This window comes from Rhinolophus sinicus, chromosome 1 (genome assembly GCF_057876585.1).
Source record: "Rhinolophus sinicus isolate RSI-liver-muscle chromosome 1, RSI-T2T, whole genome shotgun sequence".
Taxonomy (NCBI): Eukaryota; Metazoa; Chordata; class Mammalia; order Chiroptera; family Rhinolophidae; genus Rhinolophus; species Rhinolophus sinicus.
Genome location: NC_142501.1, coordinates 186,283,577 through 186,304,616, shown reverse-complemented (window position 1 = coordinate 186,304,616; position 21,040 = coordinate 186,283,577). Strand labels below are relative to the sequence as shown.

Below are 21,040 nucleotides of genomic sequence, written 5' to 3'. Positions count from 1 at the left end.
TCCTACATCATAAGGTGACTGACACTTAGTAGACTACAGTATAGTGGAAACATGGCTTATTTGCACTAGGAAACCAAAAAATTCCTGTAACTTGCTTTATGGTGCTACTCACTTTATTGTGATGGTCTGCAACTGAATCCACAATATCTGAGGTGTGCCTGTACATGGCTGGGTACAGATTTTAAAGGCTGTCCATAACCATCCGTCCTCATGGTCAGGATGTCTGCTTTCCTGATAGCTTTTGTCAACTGAAAAATATCAACTAGGTGTTTCATCACCAAAAAAAGGATTTATTCTGGAAAAAGAAGGGGTTACAACCCGGTGCATGCAGCCATCGCAAGCCAAGTATCCACTCTGGCCTGCATGCCAAGATGGAGGGGTATTTATAGAAGGGAAAAGGAAGTTAGAACCATAGAGCTTTATTATAAACAGAGTTCTTCCTGTAGGGTTCTGGGGCTTATGTGGACTGCAAGAAATTTCCATAAACCCTAGCTGCTCCCATAAGCCCTCCCAACTGATTGCTTCAAGTTCCAGTTGGTCTTTATCACTTTACAAACAGTTGTTAGTAAAGCAACGTTGCCTGGCCCACTCCAAAGGTGAATTTACCCAGTTCAAACACTGCAAAGGTTCAGATGCAAGCAGCTCCTCTGGAATGGCTGCTCTGCCTCTATTTTAACTTTGTCACTTTGTCACTTATGTCAACTTTGCACAAGCTCTCCCTATGAAAGCCAGACTTGAAAATCCTGCCGTTGCCTCTAGTTAACTTTGGCCTGAATCCCCTACACAAACAGCGCAAACTGAGTGTTTAAAACAAAGTGTACAAGTCCTACAAAGTAACTCGCACTGGGAAAAAGACTACACGTGAAACAGGAAGACAACACACACAGCCTTAAACTTTTGAGCCAGCGGGGAAGTGCAAACGTTTGGGGCGGGATTGAGCGAGCGTCAGCTCACCGCAGATGATCTTTGGTCGCCTGCGGACTCCTTCCCGGGCCGCCCATGTCCTCGGGGTGGCAGCTGGCATTTCCCGAGGGCGTATCCGTATCGCCAGGTGCCAGGCGACTAAGACCGTGTCCTTCTCAGGGCGCTCTGGACCCGCAAGCTTGGAGAAGGAAGGCGCCCTAACTCTGCGGAGGAAGGGGCGGGCGCTGCGGCTTCTGCTCCAGGAAGCGGAGGCGCCCTGGGCGTTAGTGTTGCGCTGGGTCGCGATGAGCTCGGCGCCGGGGCCCCACGGGGCTGTCCCTGCAGGTAGGGGGATGCCGAGGGCGCGGGACGCGGGTTCCGCCAGCTTTGCCGGGCGGCCCCAGGAAGTTGCGGGTTCTGGAGGGAAGCGCTCAGGTGCGGCGGGGGCAGCGTATCTTAGTCCAGGTAAACAACGCGGGACCCGCCGCCGCCGCCTTTGTCCTCCGGAGGTGAATTCTTTCCAGGCGTCGGGCCACGTAAACGTTGACAGGCTGGCCCGGCGGGTCCTGGTTTTCCACTGCACCTGGTCATGAAAAGTTGACTTTTACAAGTTGAGTCTGGTTTTGTTTTCTCACTTCTAAGTAAAAAGCTAAAGAAGTGGTTGCAGGCAGTCCTAATGGAAGCATGACCGGCCGGCCCCTGGGGTGCCCAGACGTAACGCGGAGATAAAGCCGGGCCTCTGCGGTTATGCAGCCCAGGATCGTCCTGCCGCCAGGAAACCTGCAACTGTTTCTGTGTTTGGGTTAAAACCACAGCAACTTTTCTCTACAAAATAAAGCAACTTGCTACACGTGTATTTTAGAATGTTCTTTCCTGTCACTTAATTAGATTGAGAAACTCCCGAGCCTGGCTTTAATTTTTTAAAAACATTTTTGTAAACCTTTTTTTTTTAAACCTTTTTCAAGGTTGAAGTGCTAGCAGTCTGTGTATAATGCCTTTATTTCAGAGCTTTTTATTCTTGATGCACAGAACAAGCGTTGCCCCAGGGCCAAATTGTAGAGTCACGATCGATCAGGGAGCGGCTTTGCCCTGGGTCCAGTGGCCATTTCCGTTTTGGAACCAGTGGTGGGGGATGGGAAACCGCAGCCGGGATCCAGGATGCCCAACCCCTAGGCAGCGCTCTTCCCCCTCCATTCTTTTGATCAAGTTCCTTTTCCTGTGTGCTCCCTTTCTTGTCTTTCTCCCCTCTATCCCCTTTCCAGTGTGTTCTAGGCTGACGTGGGTTACTCAGATAGGATTATGAAATAGATTGTTGATAGGGAGTATGGGTCAATTTTCTTAGATACTGCAGTGAATAAAGACGGTGACAGTAGATGCTCTAGAAGTTTGAAGAAATGAACACTTAGTTTAGAAAGGTAGCTGGTCTCTCTCACGTAGGAGAGGGTTTAGCAAGGTGACAGAGAGTGCAGAGCCTGGAATCCATAGGTGGACCAGGCTTTCAGTCCCAACACTACTGCGCTGACCTTGGACAAGGCTGGTGCACTTTCTCTGGCCTCATGGGGCTGTTTAGCTGAGTGACAGAAAGTAATATAGCTGAAGTGCCAGGGCATCAACAAATGGGAGCTGGTAGGATTATCTGGAGAGAGAGCAAATTAAGGTGACGAGAAAAAAAGGAATGATTTGTTTGGTGAAAATTAAACTAGTTTAAGGAGCAAAGAGGTGGTGGATACAAAGGAGAAGTGTGAAGAGGCCAAGTGTTAGCCAGAGGAAGGAGTCAGGGGAAGCCATAATTGGTCTATTAGAATTTACTGGGTGTGTGTGAGCTACGGGAGGTCAGGCTAGAAAAGACCATAATCTCCCCGGGCAAAAAAGGGGTATGGAGTTTATGGGGGGGTGGTAAATGAGACTGGTCCCCTTCAATGCTTCAGGGGCTTTTCGTTACATTGTCTGGCAACAAAGGATTTTGGGGGTGTGACCATGCCCTCCTGCTCCACCTCCTGGCTCCATGCCCCCCCCAGGCCCGCTGATCATAAGTCCCTAAGAGACAAACACAAGCCAGCAGGTATAAGGTACAAAGCAAGACAAGATGACTGTTAGGATAAGGTGGTTTCTACATTCCAGGCGGTTTCTCCAGGCCTATGGCAAATACAAGCTTGCGGGTATACAAGGCACAAGATGGCTTTTCAGGAGGTGTCTGCTCCTGGCTTCACAATGGTCTAATACCAAGAGTCAGGTTTAACAACAGACCCATTTTTGATAAATAGGTTGCCGATCAACAGGAATCTATAAATCTGTTAATGCAGGGTATCTCCTTCATTAAAATTTATTTTCTCCATATCAACAAAGCCATTTACCCTCTTGGCCAATTTATTGGTATTCATGCAGTATAATCCTTTTTAAAATGCACCTTTCCTGAAAGCTTGTCTGCTTGGTACATACAGCTTACAGTGACGGGCAGTCATGGTGTATTATTTTCTCTGGAACCTGAGTAAAATTTATCAACTCCAGGACAGTATTGGAACTTAGGATTCCCCAACCCACCCCACTCCCAGGGTGGATTTTGTCTGAGGAGACAGAGAGGGTAGAACAATCAGGTGTGAGGGAGAGACTGAGGAGAGGAGGAACACAACCCTCTTGGCTAGGAGGTGATGGGTAGGGACGAGTCTGTACTGTAGAGCCTGGGGTGCTTCCTCAAAGACCTCAATTTAGAGGTGCATCTTGCTGTACTGTTGGTATTTGTTTACTCATTACTCTCTCCCCTTTAAGCTGTTAAGTTAGTCAGGTGAAAACATTCATGGGTACATGGGTCCTTATTGTAAAAGATGCCGGCCTCATTGTGCTCTACAATACAGAAGCCACTGGCCCCAGGTGGTTATTTAAATTCATTGAAATGAAATAAAATTAAAAATTGAGTTCCTCAGTTACACTGTCCATATTTCAGGTGTTCAAGAGCCACATGTGGCCAGTGGCTGTCGTGGGACAGAGTGAAAGCGCAGGTATAGAACAATTCCGATTCCCAGAAAGTCCGATTGCACGGCACTCTTCTAGGGAGTGGAGAGGGATTCAGTAAAAGGTGTCCAGAGGGTGGAGAATTCCAAGCACTGGTTGCGAGCAGAGGGTCTCCATTATAGGGTTATAAACACAAATGTGTCAATCAGGAGATCCAAAGTCTAAGCCTTTGCGCTGCCCCTTCCCTTCCTCCACCCAAACTTCAACCTCTTCGGGGCCGTAGGGTAATCCAGTATTAATCACACACTGTGTTTCGCTTCTATATGACTTAATTCCTTCTGTTTCAGAGAATATTTGCAAACACATTTTCTGTAAAACAAAGCAATTTCATATTTCATTTGCGTTCCATAATCACAGAACTGTCACTTGAGCATATTTTGCAATTAATGCGTTTATGTAATATTTTCTCCATTTCTCTTTATAATATTCTTTGCTATTTTACAGGTAAGAGTTGGGGATGACAAAGAATTGAGTTACTAATTTATATGTCATTTGTTTATTATTATATTAAGCGGTTTCCCTTCCTTTTCCCTTACCCTCCTTTTCATATACTTTGACTTTTAAACTAACCAAAACAGAAAAATCTTAGAGTGTGGACGTCAAAGTTGTATGGTAGTTCCTGCTGTGTTCCACTACCATAAGTCAAAAAGTAAATTAACAAAAATCAACCTTTTTTTTTTACAGGTGAGGAACAAAACATGACAGAAACAGATGCCTTCTCTAGCAGGTAAAAATGTGCTGTTTTCTAATAAAGGTCTCTTCCTTTGGTAGTCATAATTAGACTATAGAAATCCAAGCAAGAAAGGGACCTTGGCGGTAGAAAATAGAACCGAGTATGTCAGGTTTTAGCATTTGAAGAGATGCAGGTTAGTTTCTGCCCCTGGTTGTGAAAGGACCTAGAGTGATGTTCAAAATGTTTAACAGTGGATATGGCATGGGCCCCAGAGCTGGAGCTTGGCCTGGGCCAGACCATTGTCCTTGGGTGCTGGATGTTGGAGACCTGGGGGAAGGAAAGACACCCATGCAGATGGATTGGGGGTGGGTACTCATGATGGGCGCTGTTTACCAATTGGTACAGAAATATTCAGGACTTTCCTTACTAGTATGGCCATGAGGCTTTCGCAGGGCACAACAGTGGCATGTCAGCTTGGCAGAGGACAAAGCAGCAGACTTTTGTCTACCCTACACTTTGACCTGGGGCTTGGAGGAGCTCACTGTTTAATATGACTTAAAGTGATTGTTTTTTTTAAACTTTTCATTAACAGTGAAATATTTGATCCAGCAGCAAAGTACAAAATGGACCATAAGAGGAGAGGAATGGCTTTAATCTTCAATCACGAGAGGTTCTTTTGGCACTTAACACTGCCAGAAAGGCGGGGCACCAGTGCAGACAGAGACAATCTTAAGCGCAGGTAGTAGTTTTATCTACATGTCAAGGTGATAAGATACTTAAATGACAACTACTTATCAAACCTTGTCCCCACCAATGAAATAACAGAGCAAGAGTATTGGGAGGGTGAGCCTCAGTTGGGCACAGCCTCCCTTAAGAACGTGCCTGTTTTCTTCCTAACCCTGTACTATTAAATGTTAGCAGGCTTTGCATTGTTACAAATACACAGTTGATACTTAAACAACCCAGGTTAGAGGTGCCAACCCTGTGCATAATCAGAAACCCATGTGTAAATTTGATGCCCCCAAAACTTAAGTTGTCCCTCACTATCCACAGGGGATTAGTTCTAGGACCCCCACGGATACCGAAATCCATGGATGCTTACGTCCCATGTATAAAATGGCATAGATCAATGGATGTAGTCAGCCCTCCGCATCCGTGGACTGACGGTGATCAAAAACAGTGCAGGTATTTTTTTTCAAAAATCCACACATAAGTGGACTCTCACAGTTCAACCCTGTGTTGTTCAAGGGTCACCTGTATTTGCATAGTAGACAGCAAGCAGTATTTTAACTTGAATCAGTTATTACGAGTAAATCCTTTCCTACCGTGGGTGATCAGGGAAAATCATCATTGTCATATTTTTCTTTCCCCCTAAAGAAGAGTCATTTTACATGTCAAAATGTGTATAGATTCCTCAGTTAAAATAGGGTATGTGACAACTTTGAATAGCTCATAAGCTAATATTTCAATTAATCTATCACCAGGTTTTCAGATCTAGGATTTGAAGTGAAATGCTTTGATGATCTTAAAGCAGAAGAATTACTGCTCACAATTCATGAGGGTAAGTAGTTTTCCTATCCTTCTTCTGATGGGACTGAGTACTTTAATTATCCTACCTGTAAAGACAGGTCCAAATAATGAACCGTGTTGTAAAAAGTCTTTATCAGTTAACTTGGCATGGGTTACAGGTTTTGGTTGTGCCTCTCTGCTTATATGTTACCCACCACATTTAAGAGCCCCTTGCAAAGTATTATGCCTCAAGTTTATGTTTAGCATACCACTAGTTACAGTCTATTACTCTAGGAGGGAATGAAATGACCTTTTCATTTACAATTAAAAGTCTAAAATGCAAACACTATAGATGCTGGACAGTCATTTTTTAATTGACTCCTACCATACCCAACTTTTTTATTGGCTTCAAGATACTGTTGATTTACATACATTAAGTCTTAATTTCTACATCATTATGCAGTAGGTATGTTTATCACAGTAATCACTGCATGCCATCCATGGATTCTTAAGTCATTTGCCAATGGATTATTATAATATGTATATAACAAACTTTCTTCAGAGCTTTTTCTTTAGGTATGATTGACATATAACATTAGTTTCAGATATACATGATTCGATATTTGTGTATATTCCAAAATAATCACAAGTCTTGTTACCATCCTTCACCATACAAAATTACAAAACATTTTTTTCTTGTGATGAAGATTTTTTTCTTTAAAAATTAATCCTAAGAGAGGATTTACTCTCTTAGCAACTTTCAAATATACACTACAGTATTATTAACTACTATTCCCATGCTGTACACTGCATCCCCATGACATACTTATTTTATAACTGGAAGTTTGTACCTTTGACTCCTTTCACCCATTTTGCCCACCCTCCTCTCCCGTCTGTCAACCATCAATCTGTTCTCTGTGTCTGAGTTTTGGTTTTTTGTTTGTTTGGTTGGTTGGTTGGTTGGTTGTTTGTTTTAGATTCCACATTTAAGTGAGATCATAACAGTATTTGTCTTTCTCTGACTTATTTTACTTAGCATAATTCCCTCAATGAGGTCGATCCATGTTATCGCAAATGGCAAGATTTCATTCTTTTGTATTGCTGAATATTATTCCGTGTGTGCCATTTTGTGTATCACAATTTAAAAAAAAAAAAAGACTTTTATTTATTTTAAGTTTGTTTTTCCAGGACCCATCAGCTCCAAGTCAAATAGTTGTTTCAATCTAGTTGTGGAGGGCGCAGCTCACAGTGGCCCATGTAGGGATCGAACTGGCAACCTTGGTGTCACGCTCTAACCAACTGAGCCAACTGCCCGCCCCAATCACAATTTCTTTAGCCATTCATTCATTGATGGACACTTAGGTTGTTTATATATCTAGACTTGTAAATAATGCTGCATGAACATGGGGGTGCACAGATCTTTTTACGTTTTTGTTTTTCTTCAGATAAATACTCAGACATGGAATTGCTGAATCATATGGTTTCTTCTTTTTTTTTTTTTAATTTTTGAGGAACCTCCATCCTAGAGCTGTTCTTTAATCTGTAAATCATTTTAACTGGCTGCTTACCAGGTTTTCTACTTTGCTTGCTCATAAGCTTTGGAGGATATCCATCTCATGTCTTAATAGTCTTGGAAGCTCCAAGTGCTATAGACATATTGAAGATGCTGTACTCACTAGAGGTGCAAACAAAGAGTGGGTTGTAAAGTAGTAGGTTCTGGGCCTCTCTGGTCTTCTAATGCAGAGAACTTTTATAGCCAAAATGACTGGGATCTTGAAGGCGGTTTCCCATAATAATCCCTTTGTGTTTTACATGTCATTGTCTGGTTTAGAAAAATTAATGAAATCTGTCCAAACTCTATTATTTTGAACTTCAATAATTTTGATTTTTAATTAGATACAATATGGGATAAATTGTTTGATTAAAGACTTAAATATGTTTCATTACAGGCATTTTATATTTACTATAAGAATAACAAATTTTCTCCCTCAATCATACGTATGTAACTTTATTCCAGTATTAGTAAATTGAATTGTTATATGTAGCTAATAAGCATCTTATTTTCACTTTTATACGAACTTTTGGGGGCCTTTATAGCATCAACCTCTAGCCATGTCGATGCCGATTGCTTCTTGTGTGTCTTCCTGAGTCATGGTGAAGGTAGTCACATTTACGCATATGATGCCAAAATTGAAATTCAGACATTGACTGGCTTGTTCAAAGGAGACAAGTGTCAGAGCCTGGTTGGAAAACCCAAAATATTTATCATTCAGGTAAGACTGATAATGTTATAATCTCAATTATAAAGCCCAGGGTCTGTGTATGTGATTATAAAGAACTAAAGCCAATTTTGAAAGTAACTTTCTCCAGTAACTGGAAAGGCCCTTTTTGAATTCTAGCCAATCAGAGTTGCAATTTGAATTATTAATAGTCATTTTTAACATAAAAAGAATAAAGATTCTTGGTATCTTTATTACTTGGATTGATATTTGAAATGACTCAAAATAAGCAATGTGCTACTCCGTGGCCCAGGCTGGTTAGGTTCTCTGGGAGCTGGAGAGCCTGTAAGCCAGTGGGAAGGGTGGAGGCATAGAGAGTTCTAGTCCTAGCTTCCCTCATCCTTCCAGTATCCCTTAAAGCAAGAGGCTGTTCCCCCCCGCCCCCCCGCCAAATTGGTGTTAGGGGTGAAAATATTATTTGGCCTGAATAACGAACGTCATTTAGTACATCAATAAGGATTTTGAACAGAGAAGAGAATTCCTGTATTTCCATGAATGGTATGGAGGAAGAGACCACATTCTCCTTCCTGACCTAGAGCCTTAAGGGGAGGGAGTAGGGCGTCTATAAGAAAAGAAGTTACGCATGATTCCCTGGTTTCTTGTTTGGACAACTGCATTGGGGTGTCTGTGGGAAATGCAGTTGGAGGTACAGGTCTAGAACCTAAGAGGCAGCCTGTGTTGGAGACATAAACTTGGGAGTAATGAGGCGATGGATGGTAATGAGAGTGATAGGTTTACTCATGTCAAGTAATAGCCTGAAAAATGAATGTAAAACGGGACTGAGGGACACCAATGAGGAATGAGCAGAGGAAAGATGCTAATGAGGGTGGCCCAAAGAAGTAGAAAAATGACAAGATGATTGATTGCTTCATGACAAAGGGAGGGGCCAGCACTGTCAAAGACAAGAGAATTGGAAATAATGAATGAGCTCCTATGAGATGATAGCCACAAAGGAGGAAAATATTTCACCGAGTTATTTTATTTCTCTATGCCTCAGATTTTTCATCTGTGAGATGGGGATAAAATTTCATCTGCCTCATGGGGTGGTTGTGAGGATAAAATGACCTGGCCTAACAAATGAGAAACTTAGAATAGTGCCTAGCACATGGCAAGCCCTCAAGGAAAGGCTGACTTCTATCATTGCAATGGAAGGCATCAAGTTCCAGGTATTCTACATGACGTTTAGGAAGATGGTGGAAAACAAGGTCTGAAAATAAGCCTGATGCTTCTAAATAAGATTAAAATCTCTCTGTAAAAATAGGATATTAGGGGTCTTCTGTTTATCTGATAACTTTGAAATCACTCAGGACTCTTTTTAGACTTTATAATTCTTTATTTCATGATCGATGGCTGCATTTATAATACTAAAACAGAATCTGGTAGGTCACCGTATTACGTTTACTAGGGCTGCCAGAACAAAGTCCACAGACCGGGTGGCTTAAACAACAGAAACTTATTTTCTTACAGTTCTGGAGAAGTCTGAGATCAAGGTGTTACCAGAGTTGATTTCTACTTAAGCCTCTCTCTCTGGCTTGTAGACGAGTGACTGTCTTATCGCTCTCTTCATGATCTTTCCTCTGTGTCTGTGTCCTAATCTTTTTTTTTTAACTAATAAAAAAAATTGTATTTACTTAGAAGCATTCAGAATGTCAACAAAACAGCTGCAATTCCTTTCCTGCAATTACAGAGTGGTATTCAGTTAACAGAACAACAGTTATTTTGTATAAGTTGCATCAGAGACAATTGAAGATGAAAAAAACTACCATCCCCATATATAACTAATTTGTGCTGTGCACCAACAAGGACCGGCTTTAAATTTCCATGCCAATTCACAACCCCCATACTGTACCAGGCAAGGTTAGTGGCTATTGAAAATACCACCAGGACGGGGCTATCTATAAAGACACATTCAGTAGTGTGTTCACTATATAAGAAAAGACACTACAGTTTAAAAACAAATCTTACACAGCCTTATATTTCAGTTTTTTTCTTTAAAAGGAGTGAGTTGTGTACAGGGGGGTTAAATGCTTTATAGACAAGAAGGAAAAAAACTGCGCTAGAACCAACTTATCATCTTCTTCATCTTTTTCCTCCTCCTCATCCTCTTCCTCCTCCTCTTTCTTCTTTTTCTTGCTTTTTTCAGCCTTGACAACTCCCTTTTTTGCCGCCTCAGGCTTTCCTTTAGCTCGCTATGCAGCCATATCCTTTTCGTATTTTTCCTTCAGCTCAGCAACCTTCTTCTCATAAGGCTGCGTGTCACCTGCAGCAGTGTCATTCCACATCTCTCCCAGCTTCTTTGCAACATCACCAGTGGGTAGGCCAGGATGCTCTCCTTTGAGTTCTGGGCGATAACTCAGAACAAAACAAGAGAAAGGCTGAAGGAGGCCTCTTGGGTGCATTGGGATCCTTGAACTTCCTTTTTGCTTCCCTTTTAGGAGGAATATAAGTTTTCATTTCTCTTTCATAACGGGCCTTGTCCGCCTTTGCCATGTCTTCACATGTTCCTTTTCTTTAGCAGACGTGGTCCTCCCCCTCTCTGAGCGCTTCTTAGAAAACTCTGAGAAGCTGCCTGAAGCATCTGGTGCTTCTTCCTGTGCTGCTCCCGGCAGGTTTGCACAAAGAACGCGTATGACGACATTCTGCCTCTCGGCTTCTTAGGATCTCCTTTGCCCGTGTTTAATTAGTTTTCCTCAGCGCGCACAGAGTCGCCCAGTGCCCGCCCGACTCGCACTTGCCCCAGTGCTGTCTCTGTGGAGCCCAGTGCGCTGCAATGGCTGTCCTAATCTCTTCTTATAAGGACACCAGTCATAGTGGCTTAGGGCCCATTCATGTGACCTCGTTTTACCTTAATTACTTCTTTAAAGACCGTATCTCCAAATACAGTCACATTTGAGGTACTGGGGGTTAGGACTTACACATATAAATTTTGGGAGGGGAAGAACAAAATAGAGCCCATAATAGTCATTTAAGAGTAGAAATTAATGTTAGCCTTTGTGTGAGTCATAACTAGTTGGTAGGAATGTGTGACCTCACTTTCAAGTAGGAGCAAAAGGAAGACGGCATATTAATAGCTGTCTTCTCAGGTCAGGTGGTATCATTTTGAACCTTAACAGTTTATGGCAGCAGGTAGGCAAGCGAAACCCAATCTGGGAACATACTATCTGATTAAATAGAAACATTTAGGCAAATACTATAGCTTGTAAAAGGATGACTCTTGGCACTGTGGTGTAGTTAATCTAGGAATGTTTAAACCACAGCAGCTTTCTTTATATCATACCTTTCAATCAACATAATTTAGTGTATAGTTGAAGATGCCAATTTTTAAAAGACATTAACCAAAAGAAAATGTAAGTAGGGAAACAACTGTCAGCTTTAGTCTGCTCTAAACCTGAGTGCCTTGTTTTGGAAGTGCTATATAGTGGTTTCTGTTGATGTTGACATGAAGGGGTACTGAATTATGCATCCGCTGTAAACATTAAGCATTGGGGAGAAAAGAGGAGGTAAGTAAAGGAGGTGGTTTTCTTCCTTGTCTCGCAGGCATGTCGGGGGCACCAGCACGATGTGCCAGTCATTCCTTTGGATGTAGTGGATCATAAGACAGCCCCGCCGGATGCCAATGTCACCCAGGTGGATGCGGCCTCAGTTTACACACTGCCTGCTGGAGCAGACTTCCTCATGTGTTACTCTGTTGCAGAAGGTGTGTCTGTGTTTAATACAAATACAGAATTGCCTTTCCTGTAAGTTTCACCTTGGCTTGATTTGGATCATATCTTTCTATTGGGACACAGTGATTTAGTTAGTCCTGAAGCTCACAGGCCTCGAGTGGATTTCTTTGATCGCATAGCACAAAGTGATACATGACATTGTAAAATACCATATAGAAAAATCATCCCTGAGAACTAAAGTCTAAAACTTCAAGTCTAATTATATAGAATATTAGCAGCCTGCTGTCAGTTACTCCTGGTGATAGTGTCATTGTCATATTCATGGGACGCTTTGCTGACAAATATTTGATGACGATTGTTCTTTTCTTTTGCAGTAATTTTATGTTTTTCTTCTTTCTAATCTCTTGTCCCAAAATCATCACCTGGCTACTATTAGGTTGGTGCAAAAGTAATTGCAATATAAAAGGTTAAAAATTGCAAAAACCACAATTACTTTTGCACCAACCTACTATCTTGGGAACTTATAGACAGTAGAGGAAATTATATGTATGAGGTGTGATCAAAAAAATACAGTGAATGTTTAAATTAAAAAAAATTTATTACAGTGAAAGACACATTGCCAATAATCCCCCTCAAAATAGTCCCCCTCGCTTTGAACACACTTATCCCATTGTTCTTGCCACCTTCTGAAGCAATTCCGGAAGTCCTCTTTGGTGTCTTTAGTTGTGCTGTCATGGCTGCCTCCATGTCCTGAATCGATTCAAAACGTTTACCTTTTATGGTCATTTTGACTTTGGGGAAGAGGCAGAAGTCACATGGTGCCATATCTGGTGAGGATACACCGTAATGTTTTTATTTGACAGAAATTGCTGTATACCAGATGTGATATGTGACACAAAGCGTTGCCATGATGGAAGATGAAGTAGACATGAAAAGACTTCCAGAACTGTTTCAGAAAGTGGCAAGAACATCGAGATAAGTGTTTTGAAGCGAGAGGGAGTATATTTAGGCAGATAAAAGGCAATGTCTTTTACTGTAATAAAATTTTTTAATTTAAGCATTCACTGTATTGTTTGATCATTCCTCACAATTAGCCCCATTTTTATAGAACTATATAGAATTAATCCCTTTCCCACATGAGAATAGTCAACAGAGAAACATGTGAAAACTATATCATGGATATATCTTAGTCCTCCCCAAGTATTTTGGAGAATGTTTCTATAACAATGAATTATAAAGGTGTTTTTCAGTCCTAATAACTGAAAACCAGAAAACTTCAGTGTCCTTTTCCTATCATTTTTAGGTTATTACTCTCATCGGGAAACTGTGAACGGCTCATGGTACATTCAAGATTTGTGTGAGATGCTCAGGAAATTTGGCTCGTCTTTGGAGTTCACAGAGCTCCTCACATTGGTGAACAGGAAAGTTTCTCAGCGCCGAGTAGACTTTTGCAAAGACATAAGTGCAATTGGAAAGAAGCAGGTCCCTTGCTTTGCTTCCATGCTAACTAAAAAGCTGTACTTCTCTCCAAAATATAAATGATAGGCCTGTTTTATGTATTTGTATTCAAAATGAATTTCCCTTCTTTTTATATAAATATCATTAGATTGAAGCTTACAGTACAGCAATTTAAAATGTTTTAAGGTTTAATGAGAACATTTAAATAAATAGTTCATATTGGACATAGTGAAAGGGTTTGATTTATGTAGAAATTAAATCCTCAGGGAATTTCTATAAAAATCCACAAACATTTGTAGTACTTGATTTTTATAATTTGTAAGGTTACTCAAAATATCTGGCTGATTTAATTTGTATTTTGTGAATTTTTTAAATAAAAGTTTATAATGTTTTTAAGGTTTGTGAAACTCAAGATTAAATTGGTGCAAACGTAATTGCAGTTTTTGCAATTATTTTTAACCTTTTAAAGGGCAATTACTTTTGCACCAACCTGATAGTTTTCCCTTAATAAAATATTTGAAACTCATGTTTTACCAAATTTTTCTAATTTGCATTTTTATTCATTATGTAATTTTATAGACTTGTTTGTTGGTCATATAAATTTATCTACATATGAATTACCCCTTTTTTGTATAGGACTTTAACTCTCACTTACGAACCTTTAAAAAGTGTTATATGGCATTCTGAGGAAGAAATATAGAACAATCAATTCTTACTTAGTATGGGCTAAGTATTTGCAAAATTTGATTCTGTCAGTATCTTCCATGTTAAGTTACTATACAATGTCCAGTAGTCATCATTCCCACTCACAGACCATCCTGTTAATGGGATAGATGTTACTTTTAAGGTTCAATTCTTACTAATATGATATACAAAATTTGAGTAATACTGTTTTGTTAATAACCTGCCAGAAGCTGATGATGGTTATATGTTTGGGCTTTTCGTAACTGAACTTGTGAGTTGCTAGTTCAAAAGCAGTAGTTTCAGCTGCAGTTCAAAAAATGTGCCAACCATGTGCTGCAGTTGGTGGGACATTCATAACCTTGTTTTATGGTCACGGCAGGGCCTTCACTGTCAGGTGAACTTCTTACTTCCTTTAACTCCTACCACAGGTGTGGCCACTGCTGTGCTTCTCCTTTCAAGAGCTAATGACTATGAAACGCCCCTCAGTTCACCTGATGAACACTGGCTGGCCTAGGCAAAGATTATACAATTCTGGTTACCTAAGAGAAATAAGCTGGTAGTATTACAAAGCTCTAAAACAAAACAAAACAAACAAAACACATTTTTTTCCCTTGAATGTGACCAAAGAGTTTATTTGAATAAATCTTTTTGTTCAGATGCAGTGACATTGGTACCTACATACCTGGGCATCAAATTGCCATCAAATCTGAGTCTGTGGAAGCAATGGGGGCACAACTGAATCCTGTATGAAATACCGTTTCCCCGAAAATAAGACCTAGCCGGACAATCAGTTCTAATGCATCCTTTGGAGCAAAAATTAAAACCCGATCTTATTTTACTATAAGACCCTGTCTTATTTGACTATAATATAAATATATAAGACCGGGCATTATATTAATTTTTGCTCCAAAAGATGCATTAGAGCTGATTGTCCGGCTAGATCTTATTTTTGGGGAAACACGGTAGTTGTCTCAGAATAAGAATCCTTTTGTAATAAAATTAACATGTAGTGTGTTTGGATGCCTTTAATTTTGGTTCCAATCCCTGTAGACTTAAAACTTGGAACATGAATAGAAAGATCATAAGCTGTTTATGTTTTTAAATAACTAATCTATAAAGTTTTAACATAAATGATGTGCTATTTGAAGAAACTACATTTTAAATATTAAAAAGGTCAGTGTCTGGCCTATTATCACTGAGCTGCTGTGGCCGCAGTATCAGAAATCAGTTTTACTTGTCGTAAAATACAATATGACTTAGCCACAGCTCGTCTGATGAATAAAAATTATTTTACTCTGTAAAGTAGGAAGACAAAAATCACAGAACGCTATCTTTACTAAAAATTTATTCATTTTTCACATGACTCATTTTCTTAAGTCCTGAAAATATAGACTTATTCTTTGATAATTGTCTCATATTCTTGTTCAGGGTAAGCAAAATTTTTCTGTAAAGAGCCAGAGAGTAAATATTTTAGGTTTTGCAGGCCACACGGTCTATTGCAACTAGTCAACACTGCTACTACAGGGCGAAGGAAACAGACAGTCAATACATAAATGAGCACCGTTGTGTTTCAGTAAAACTTTATGTACAGAAACAGGTACAGGTATTAGTTTGCCAACTCCTGCTCTAGTCCATCCCATCTTACCGATTTTCCTTTAGGCTGTTTGTAAGAATTCAGAAGCCATCCTTTCCACTTTCTTAGTCTAGACTCTCTCCAGCACTGTACCTGAAAACACCACGGGCCTTTCCCCTCTCTTTCTTGGGTACCTAGTGTGGACCAGGCATTATTCTTGGCACTGGGAGGGAGGCATCAGGGAACAAGCAAACAATCCCTGTTCTGGACTTACATTCAGGTGTGACATTTGTAGGGTATCTGCCTTGGGTTAGGCATGTTCAAAATACTTTATCTCACTTTATTCTCATGAAGGTCAATGGTCTCAACATAAAAAAAAACCATCCAAACCTGTAGAGAATTTTAATGAGTTTATTTGAACTAAACTGACAACAATTGCTGGGAAGCAAAATCTCAGATTAAGAAAATGCTCCAGAGAATGGCAGTTTTGCAGCTTATTTTATACATTAGAATCAAAGGAGGAGACATGAGGGTTACATGAAATCCATTGGATAGATTGAGGAAGTGGGAGAAAGCAAGGGGGCGGGGAGGAGAGGAATCTCATATTGGATAAAAAGTAAAATTGAGAGGCACTTTTTACATTGGTGAGTACATGGTAATACTAAACATAGCACAGAGATGGTATGAGGGAACAAGATATCAATGGGGTTGTGGTCTTGGGCAGTGTGTTGTGCCCTGAGGGGTGAAGGGGGGTTGGGTGGGGTAGGAGGGATTACTGACATTCCAAAGGTATGTTATCTTAGATGCAAAAAGACAGTAGACAGCCTTACTTAAGGTAAATACTGACCTTTGTCAAGAAAGCTACAGGCCCAGGGTGTGACTGCCCACCATGACACACTTTTAGTTAGGAATTTTTATGTTTAGACCATCCTCCCGTTAATTTCAGTCTCTGAGTTTGTAGGGCCTCCTGTGCTGGCCTCCCCTGAGCTGGTCAGGTTAATTGCCTAGTGTCTCCAACTAGTAAGTGGCAGAATTTGCCCGACCCCAAAGCCTACATTTTTCTATCCCACACTGGATTTACTCTTTTCTATGTTGAACCCAGCATCTTGCTTCCATTATCTGACCCCATCCTCCCAGTTCCACTTTGTTTCAAGAAGTCAACTTTTCGTTGTATGTCCTCTGCTGTAGTTAGAGAAATACCCCCCAATACAGAGCCAAGACCTGCTTCGGGTCTCCTCCCACCCCACTGTATTCTCCCTGACTGAAAAGCCCTCCCTCTTTCCAAATTCCACCCAAAAGGCAAGGCCCACCTTTCCCAACTGGTTTCTCTTCGTTTTTATTGTATTGATGATCTTGTCTCTTCTTGGGTATAGAGTTCCTTAAAGGCAGAACATGTCCTAAGGGCTTATTGCAATATTGCAAGTTATATTTATTTGGTCTTCATCCTCACAACTCCCAGAACCCTTAGAATTTTCTAAGTGTAGAAATTGATAAAGGCACCTTTTGTTATATTAATGAGTTAAGTTCTGGATCCCATCCAAGGGTGGCAGCTGGCTGCCAGGAGAACCGTGTGGTTTGAGATTTGAAGCTTTCAGTCCCACCTCTGACCTCCTGTGAGGGGAGCGGGGCTGGAGGTTGAGTTCAATCACCAATGGCCAATGACTTAGTCAATGATGACTACGCAAAGGAGCCTCCATACAAACCCAGGAGAACAGCTAGTTGGCTTTTTTGGTAGAGCTTCCACATTGGGGAAGCAGAACTCCCATGTGCCTGCCACATGCTGGGCCCCAAATTCCACGAGGACAGAACTCCTTTGTTGAGACCTCATCCCATGTATCTCTTCATCTGACTGTTGATTCATATTCTTTAATATTCTTTGTAATAAATCATCGGTGATTTAATGAGTAGATAGTTTTCCTGAGTTCTGTGAGCAGCTCTAGCAAATTAGTGTAACCTGAAGAGGGGTTTGCGGAACCTCTGATTTATAGCTGGTTGGTCAGAAGCACAGGTGACAACCTGGGCTTGCGACTGGCGTCTGAAATGGAAGGCAGTCTTGTAAGACTCAGCCTTTTACCTGCAGAATCTCATTCTATCTCCAGGTAGAACTGAGCTGAATTCTCAGACACTATGCTAGCTTCAGGGAATTGCTTTTTGGTGTGAGGAAATGTGCACGTGCACACGAACTGGGTCTGGGAACCCTTTTCAGTTGTCATAATACTTAACGTGGTGATATTCATTATAAAAATATATAGGTGAATATTCATAGCTTAGTAATAAAACACTAATATATTGCTAACTCAGAATCTCCTTGTTTCAGAGCTACTGATACAAAGGCAAGTGATCACTGTTGTTTTTCTAGTTAAGGTGTAAAAAGCCTGAATCAGATTTGATTGAAAGATATACACTGAAAACACTGAGAGCTGTTTGTTTGTTTGAAGCAAATCTCTGATATCAGGGTAATACGTGTGTCAAACAGTGAAATCCTGGATAATAGATTAAATACCATTAGTTGTAAATTTACAAAAATTACGACCTACTATGAGTAGATGCTTAAATCTTCTACCTATGTGTACTGCGGCTAATTAAACTCTCTAAACTTCAGTTTCCTTATTATTAAATTGGGATTAAAAAACAGCTACCTCATAGGGTTATAGGATTACAGATAATTTATATGTAAAGTGCCTAGAATAGTATTTGACAACATATGATAAATAGTATATATCTCCATAAATATTAGTTAAAATGAAACATTTAAAATATTTTATAATAATTTTAGCTATATTTAATGATAAAAATCTTCCAATTACTATGTATTTAAAAAGAAATTAATGTACATGACAGATGGTTACTAGACTTACTGTGGTGATCACTGCATAAGGTATATACTGAATCATTACGTTGTACACCTGAAACTAACATAATATTGTATGTAAACTATAATAAATACATTTTTAAAAAGAAATTGACAAGATGATTCTAAATGAAGCCTAAGAACGAAAGTGAATGCCAAGCACACTGACCATTTCACCTCCTCATAGGGAATGAACACAGCACAGCTGACGAGGATTCGTAGTCTAAGGGCCAAACTGCAGCAGCAGATACTCTGATTTTGATGGACGCATCCAATCTCCTTTCAGTGTTAAACCTCAACAAGTCGTGAAAATCCAGAAACCAAAAAATCTCAAGTGAGAACTCCCAAGAATACTTGTGTTTTGCAAGCATTTTTTTTTTAATAACAAGAGACTGAAACAGTAAAATTCAAATGAACTATGGGACTCAAAAAGTTCCAGTTTCCAAGTTGCAAAATCAACACATAATGGAAAAATTCAGTGACATTTAAAAATGTAGGATTAATTCTTTTCATTGAGTTCCTCTACTTGCGTTGGCAAATAGAGAGAGCGGCGCACCTGGTTCAGGGATTCTTTAGCCTGTCAGAGGGGAAAAGAAAAAGTCCCTGATCAGAGCACTAACACATATCAGCATGGCTGCTGGAGAGGAATGTCAACACATACACTAAACTACTAGTGACAAACGTCTATAATATTTCAATTTATGTGGATCCTTTCTTAAAAGGTGAGTTTACGGTTTCTAATACATCCTTATGGTTCCTGTTATGTTAGTTTTCCACTTTATAATTGTTTCCAGTTCATATTCAAAACAAAACTCTATGACCTGTCAGCTTCCCTTATTTTCTCAACTTTATTACCTTAAAAAAATACTTCATTGAGTGCTACAGCCCAGTGCAATAACCTAGTTGGAAGAACATTCCTTAGCCTTCTTGGATTGGATAATTCAAATGTAAAAGTTTCCACAAAAAGCATCATTGTATATTTCCTAAGTAGTGATTTTATGTAATAATAATAATTTAAAAATTCAAGGCTCTTTAACTCAAATTTTTGGTTTACAAATTTAATTTCAGTAATATCTTTTATTTTTTTAAGAAATAGGTAGTTTAGAAGGTACAGGTAACAAAAGATATGATTGATTACTGGCTATTAAGTGAGCATGCATTGAGCAATGGAAGATTTTTTTTTTTTAAGGAGGACGCAGCTCACAGTGGCCCAGGTGGGGATCAAACAGGCAACCTTGGCGTTATCAGTGCCATGCTCTAACCAACTGAGCCACCCGGCCACTCCCAATGGAAGCTATTTTTACCAAAACTTTTTAGTAAAATATACTAAGAAGAATAAAAAGTCTAGTTATATTTTGAGAAGTCAACATCTGAACAAGCTAATGCGTCCCATGGGAGGCCAGAGATAAAAGCTGCCTAAGAAACAGATTGTGAGAAAGTGCTTAACAGCACAGGATCTGGAGACAAACTTTTGGGTTCATATCCTGGTTTCCCCACTTTCTAACAGTGTAAGTGACATTAAGCACCTCCACTGTCTCATATGAAAGATGGAAATTATTAAATGAGGAATACCATATTTATTCTTCTATTTTCAAGGAGAAGAAACTTGCAATGCCTTAAGAGAGTTGGAAATTCTTTATCAGTGATCACCTCCCTGAAATTCTACTTTCTTTTATGTTTTTAATAGTTACAAATCTGCAAATAAGCTTGCTATTGGACTGTTCTCTTTAAAAATACACTCACTTAGAAATAGATTTCTATTGACAACTACTATTTTACTATCTCAAAGTCATTTAAGACATTTTCACATACACATTTCTAATATAGAAGACAATGAAACTGCGGGATATGAAACTAGTTTCAGACAAGTCAACTGTTTCACTAAACAAACACCAATACACGGAAGATTTAACTTGTGAGGACAAGCCCCAATTGTATTTCCCTGACACTAAGTTCCGGCTCCCAAACAAGACCAGCTGTAAGATGCTGTGTTGTAATAAAGTACCTTAGCAAGATCTTCTTTTAACTTGTTGTATTGCACCACATCAAAATGCTGTCGCTTTGATTTCTTGTGAAAGAAGTGAAGAAACTGCCTACTCTTAATAGCTGAGTAAGTATAATCCTGGAAAAAAAAAAAGAAGAATACGTTTTAAATGAACATTATGCCTCCACAAGAAAGCCTTAGCAACACGAAAGCAAAGGAAGGCAGATGAGTACGGTATTTGTAATGGCCATCGGAGGAAGTAAAAGGACACACAAGTAAAATATTTAGTCTCGTTTTAGATAGATGCTCCTTTTGAAAGAGAGCAAGCTGGGAAAACAAATCACAAATACTGGGATAGAAGGGAGAAAGGGGGAAAGGGAGATTTTTAGAAAAATAATCATTAGCAAAAGCTAAAGTTACTAGGTGTTTTGCAATACAAATTCAATTTTTTT

The 21,040-nt window shown here is 39.9% G+C and overlaps 2 protein-coding genes and 1 pseudogene across 5 annotated transcripts in view; 1 reads left to right on the top strand and 2 right to left on the bottom strand.

The window, feature by feature from the left end:
* The first annotated feature begins 75 nt into the window (after positions 1 to 75).
* Positions 76 to 14,022, top strand: CASP6 (caspase 6). 2 transcript variants are annotated; one of them, XM_019741994.3, is made up of 7 exons: positions 76 to 1,248; positions 4,597 to 4,639; positions 5,178 to 5,324; positions 6,070 to 6,146; positions 8,192 to 8,367; positions 11,911 to 12,070; positions 13,342 to 14,022. In XM_019741994.3, the coding sequence occupies exons 1-7, from the start codon at positions 960 to 962 to the stop codon at positions 13,578 to 13,580; spliced, it is 1,131 nt and encodes a 376-aa protein (XP_019597553.3). In that variant the 5' UTR covers positions 76 to 959; the 3' UTR covers positions 13,581 to 14,022. The 2 variants fall into 2 exon arrangements, with proteins under 2 accessions (XP_019597553.3, XP_019597552.3); XM_019741993.3 differs by having other exon boundaries at positions 77 to 1,368.
* LOC109452714 (high mobility group protein B1 pseudogene) lies at positions 10,365 to 11,011 on the bottom strand (annotated as a pseudogene).
* Positions 14,023 to 16,148: 2,126 nt separating the features above from the next.
* MCUB (mitochondrial calcium uniporter dominant negative subunit beta) overlaps positions 16,149 to 21,040 on the bottom strand; it is a 74,935-nt gene continuing 70,043 nt past the window's right edge. For all 3 annotated transcript variants that reach the window (XM_019741892.3, XM_019741893.3, XM_074322535.2), the window contains exons 7-8: positions 20,610 to 20,726; positions 16,149 to 19,181 (exon numbers count right to left, since the gene is read on the bottom strand). In XM_019741892.3, the coding sequence (XP_019597451.3) occupies positions 19,104 to 19,181; positions 20,610 to 20,726 (195 nt within the window). In that variant the 3' untranslated portion in view covers positions 16,149 to 19,103. The remainder of the gene's footprint in view (positions 19,182 to 20,609; positions 20,727 to 21,040) is intronic.

What these genes read in the sequence shown, in the direction of transcription:
- CASP6 (XM_019741993.3), top strand. Translation starts at nt 960, where the DNA reads ATGATCTTTGGTCGCCTGCGGACTCCTTCCCGGGCCGCCCATGTCCTC. An exon ending in ACAGATGCCTTCTCTAGCAG is followed by an intron (nt 4,640 to 5,177) that starts GTAAAAATGTGC and finishes TTTCATTAACAG; the next exon opens with TGAAATATTTGATCCAGCAG. An exon ending in AGAGACAATCTTAAGCGCAG is followed by an intron (nt 5,325 to 6,069) that starts GTAGTAGTTTTA and finishes ATCTATCACCAG; the next exon opens with GTTTTCAGATCTAGGATTTG.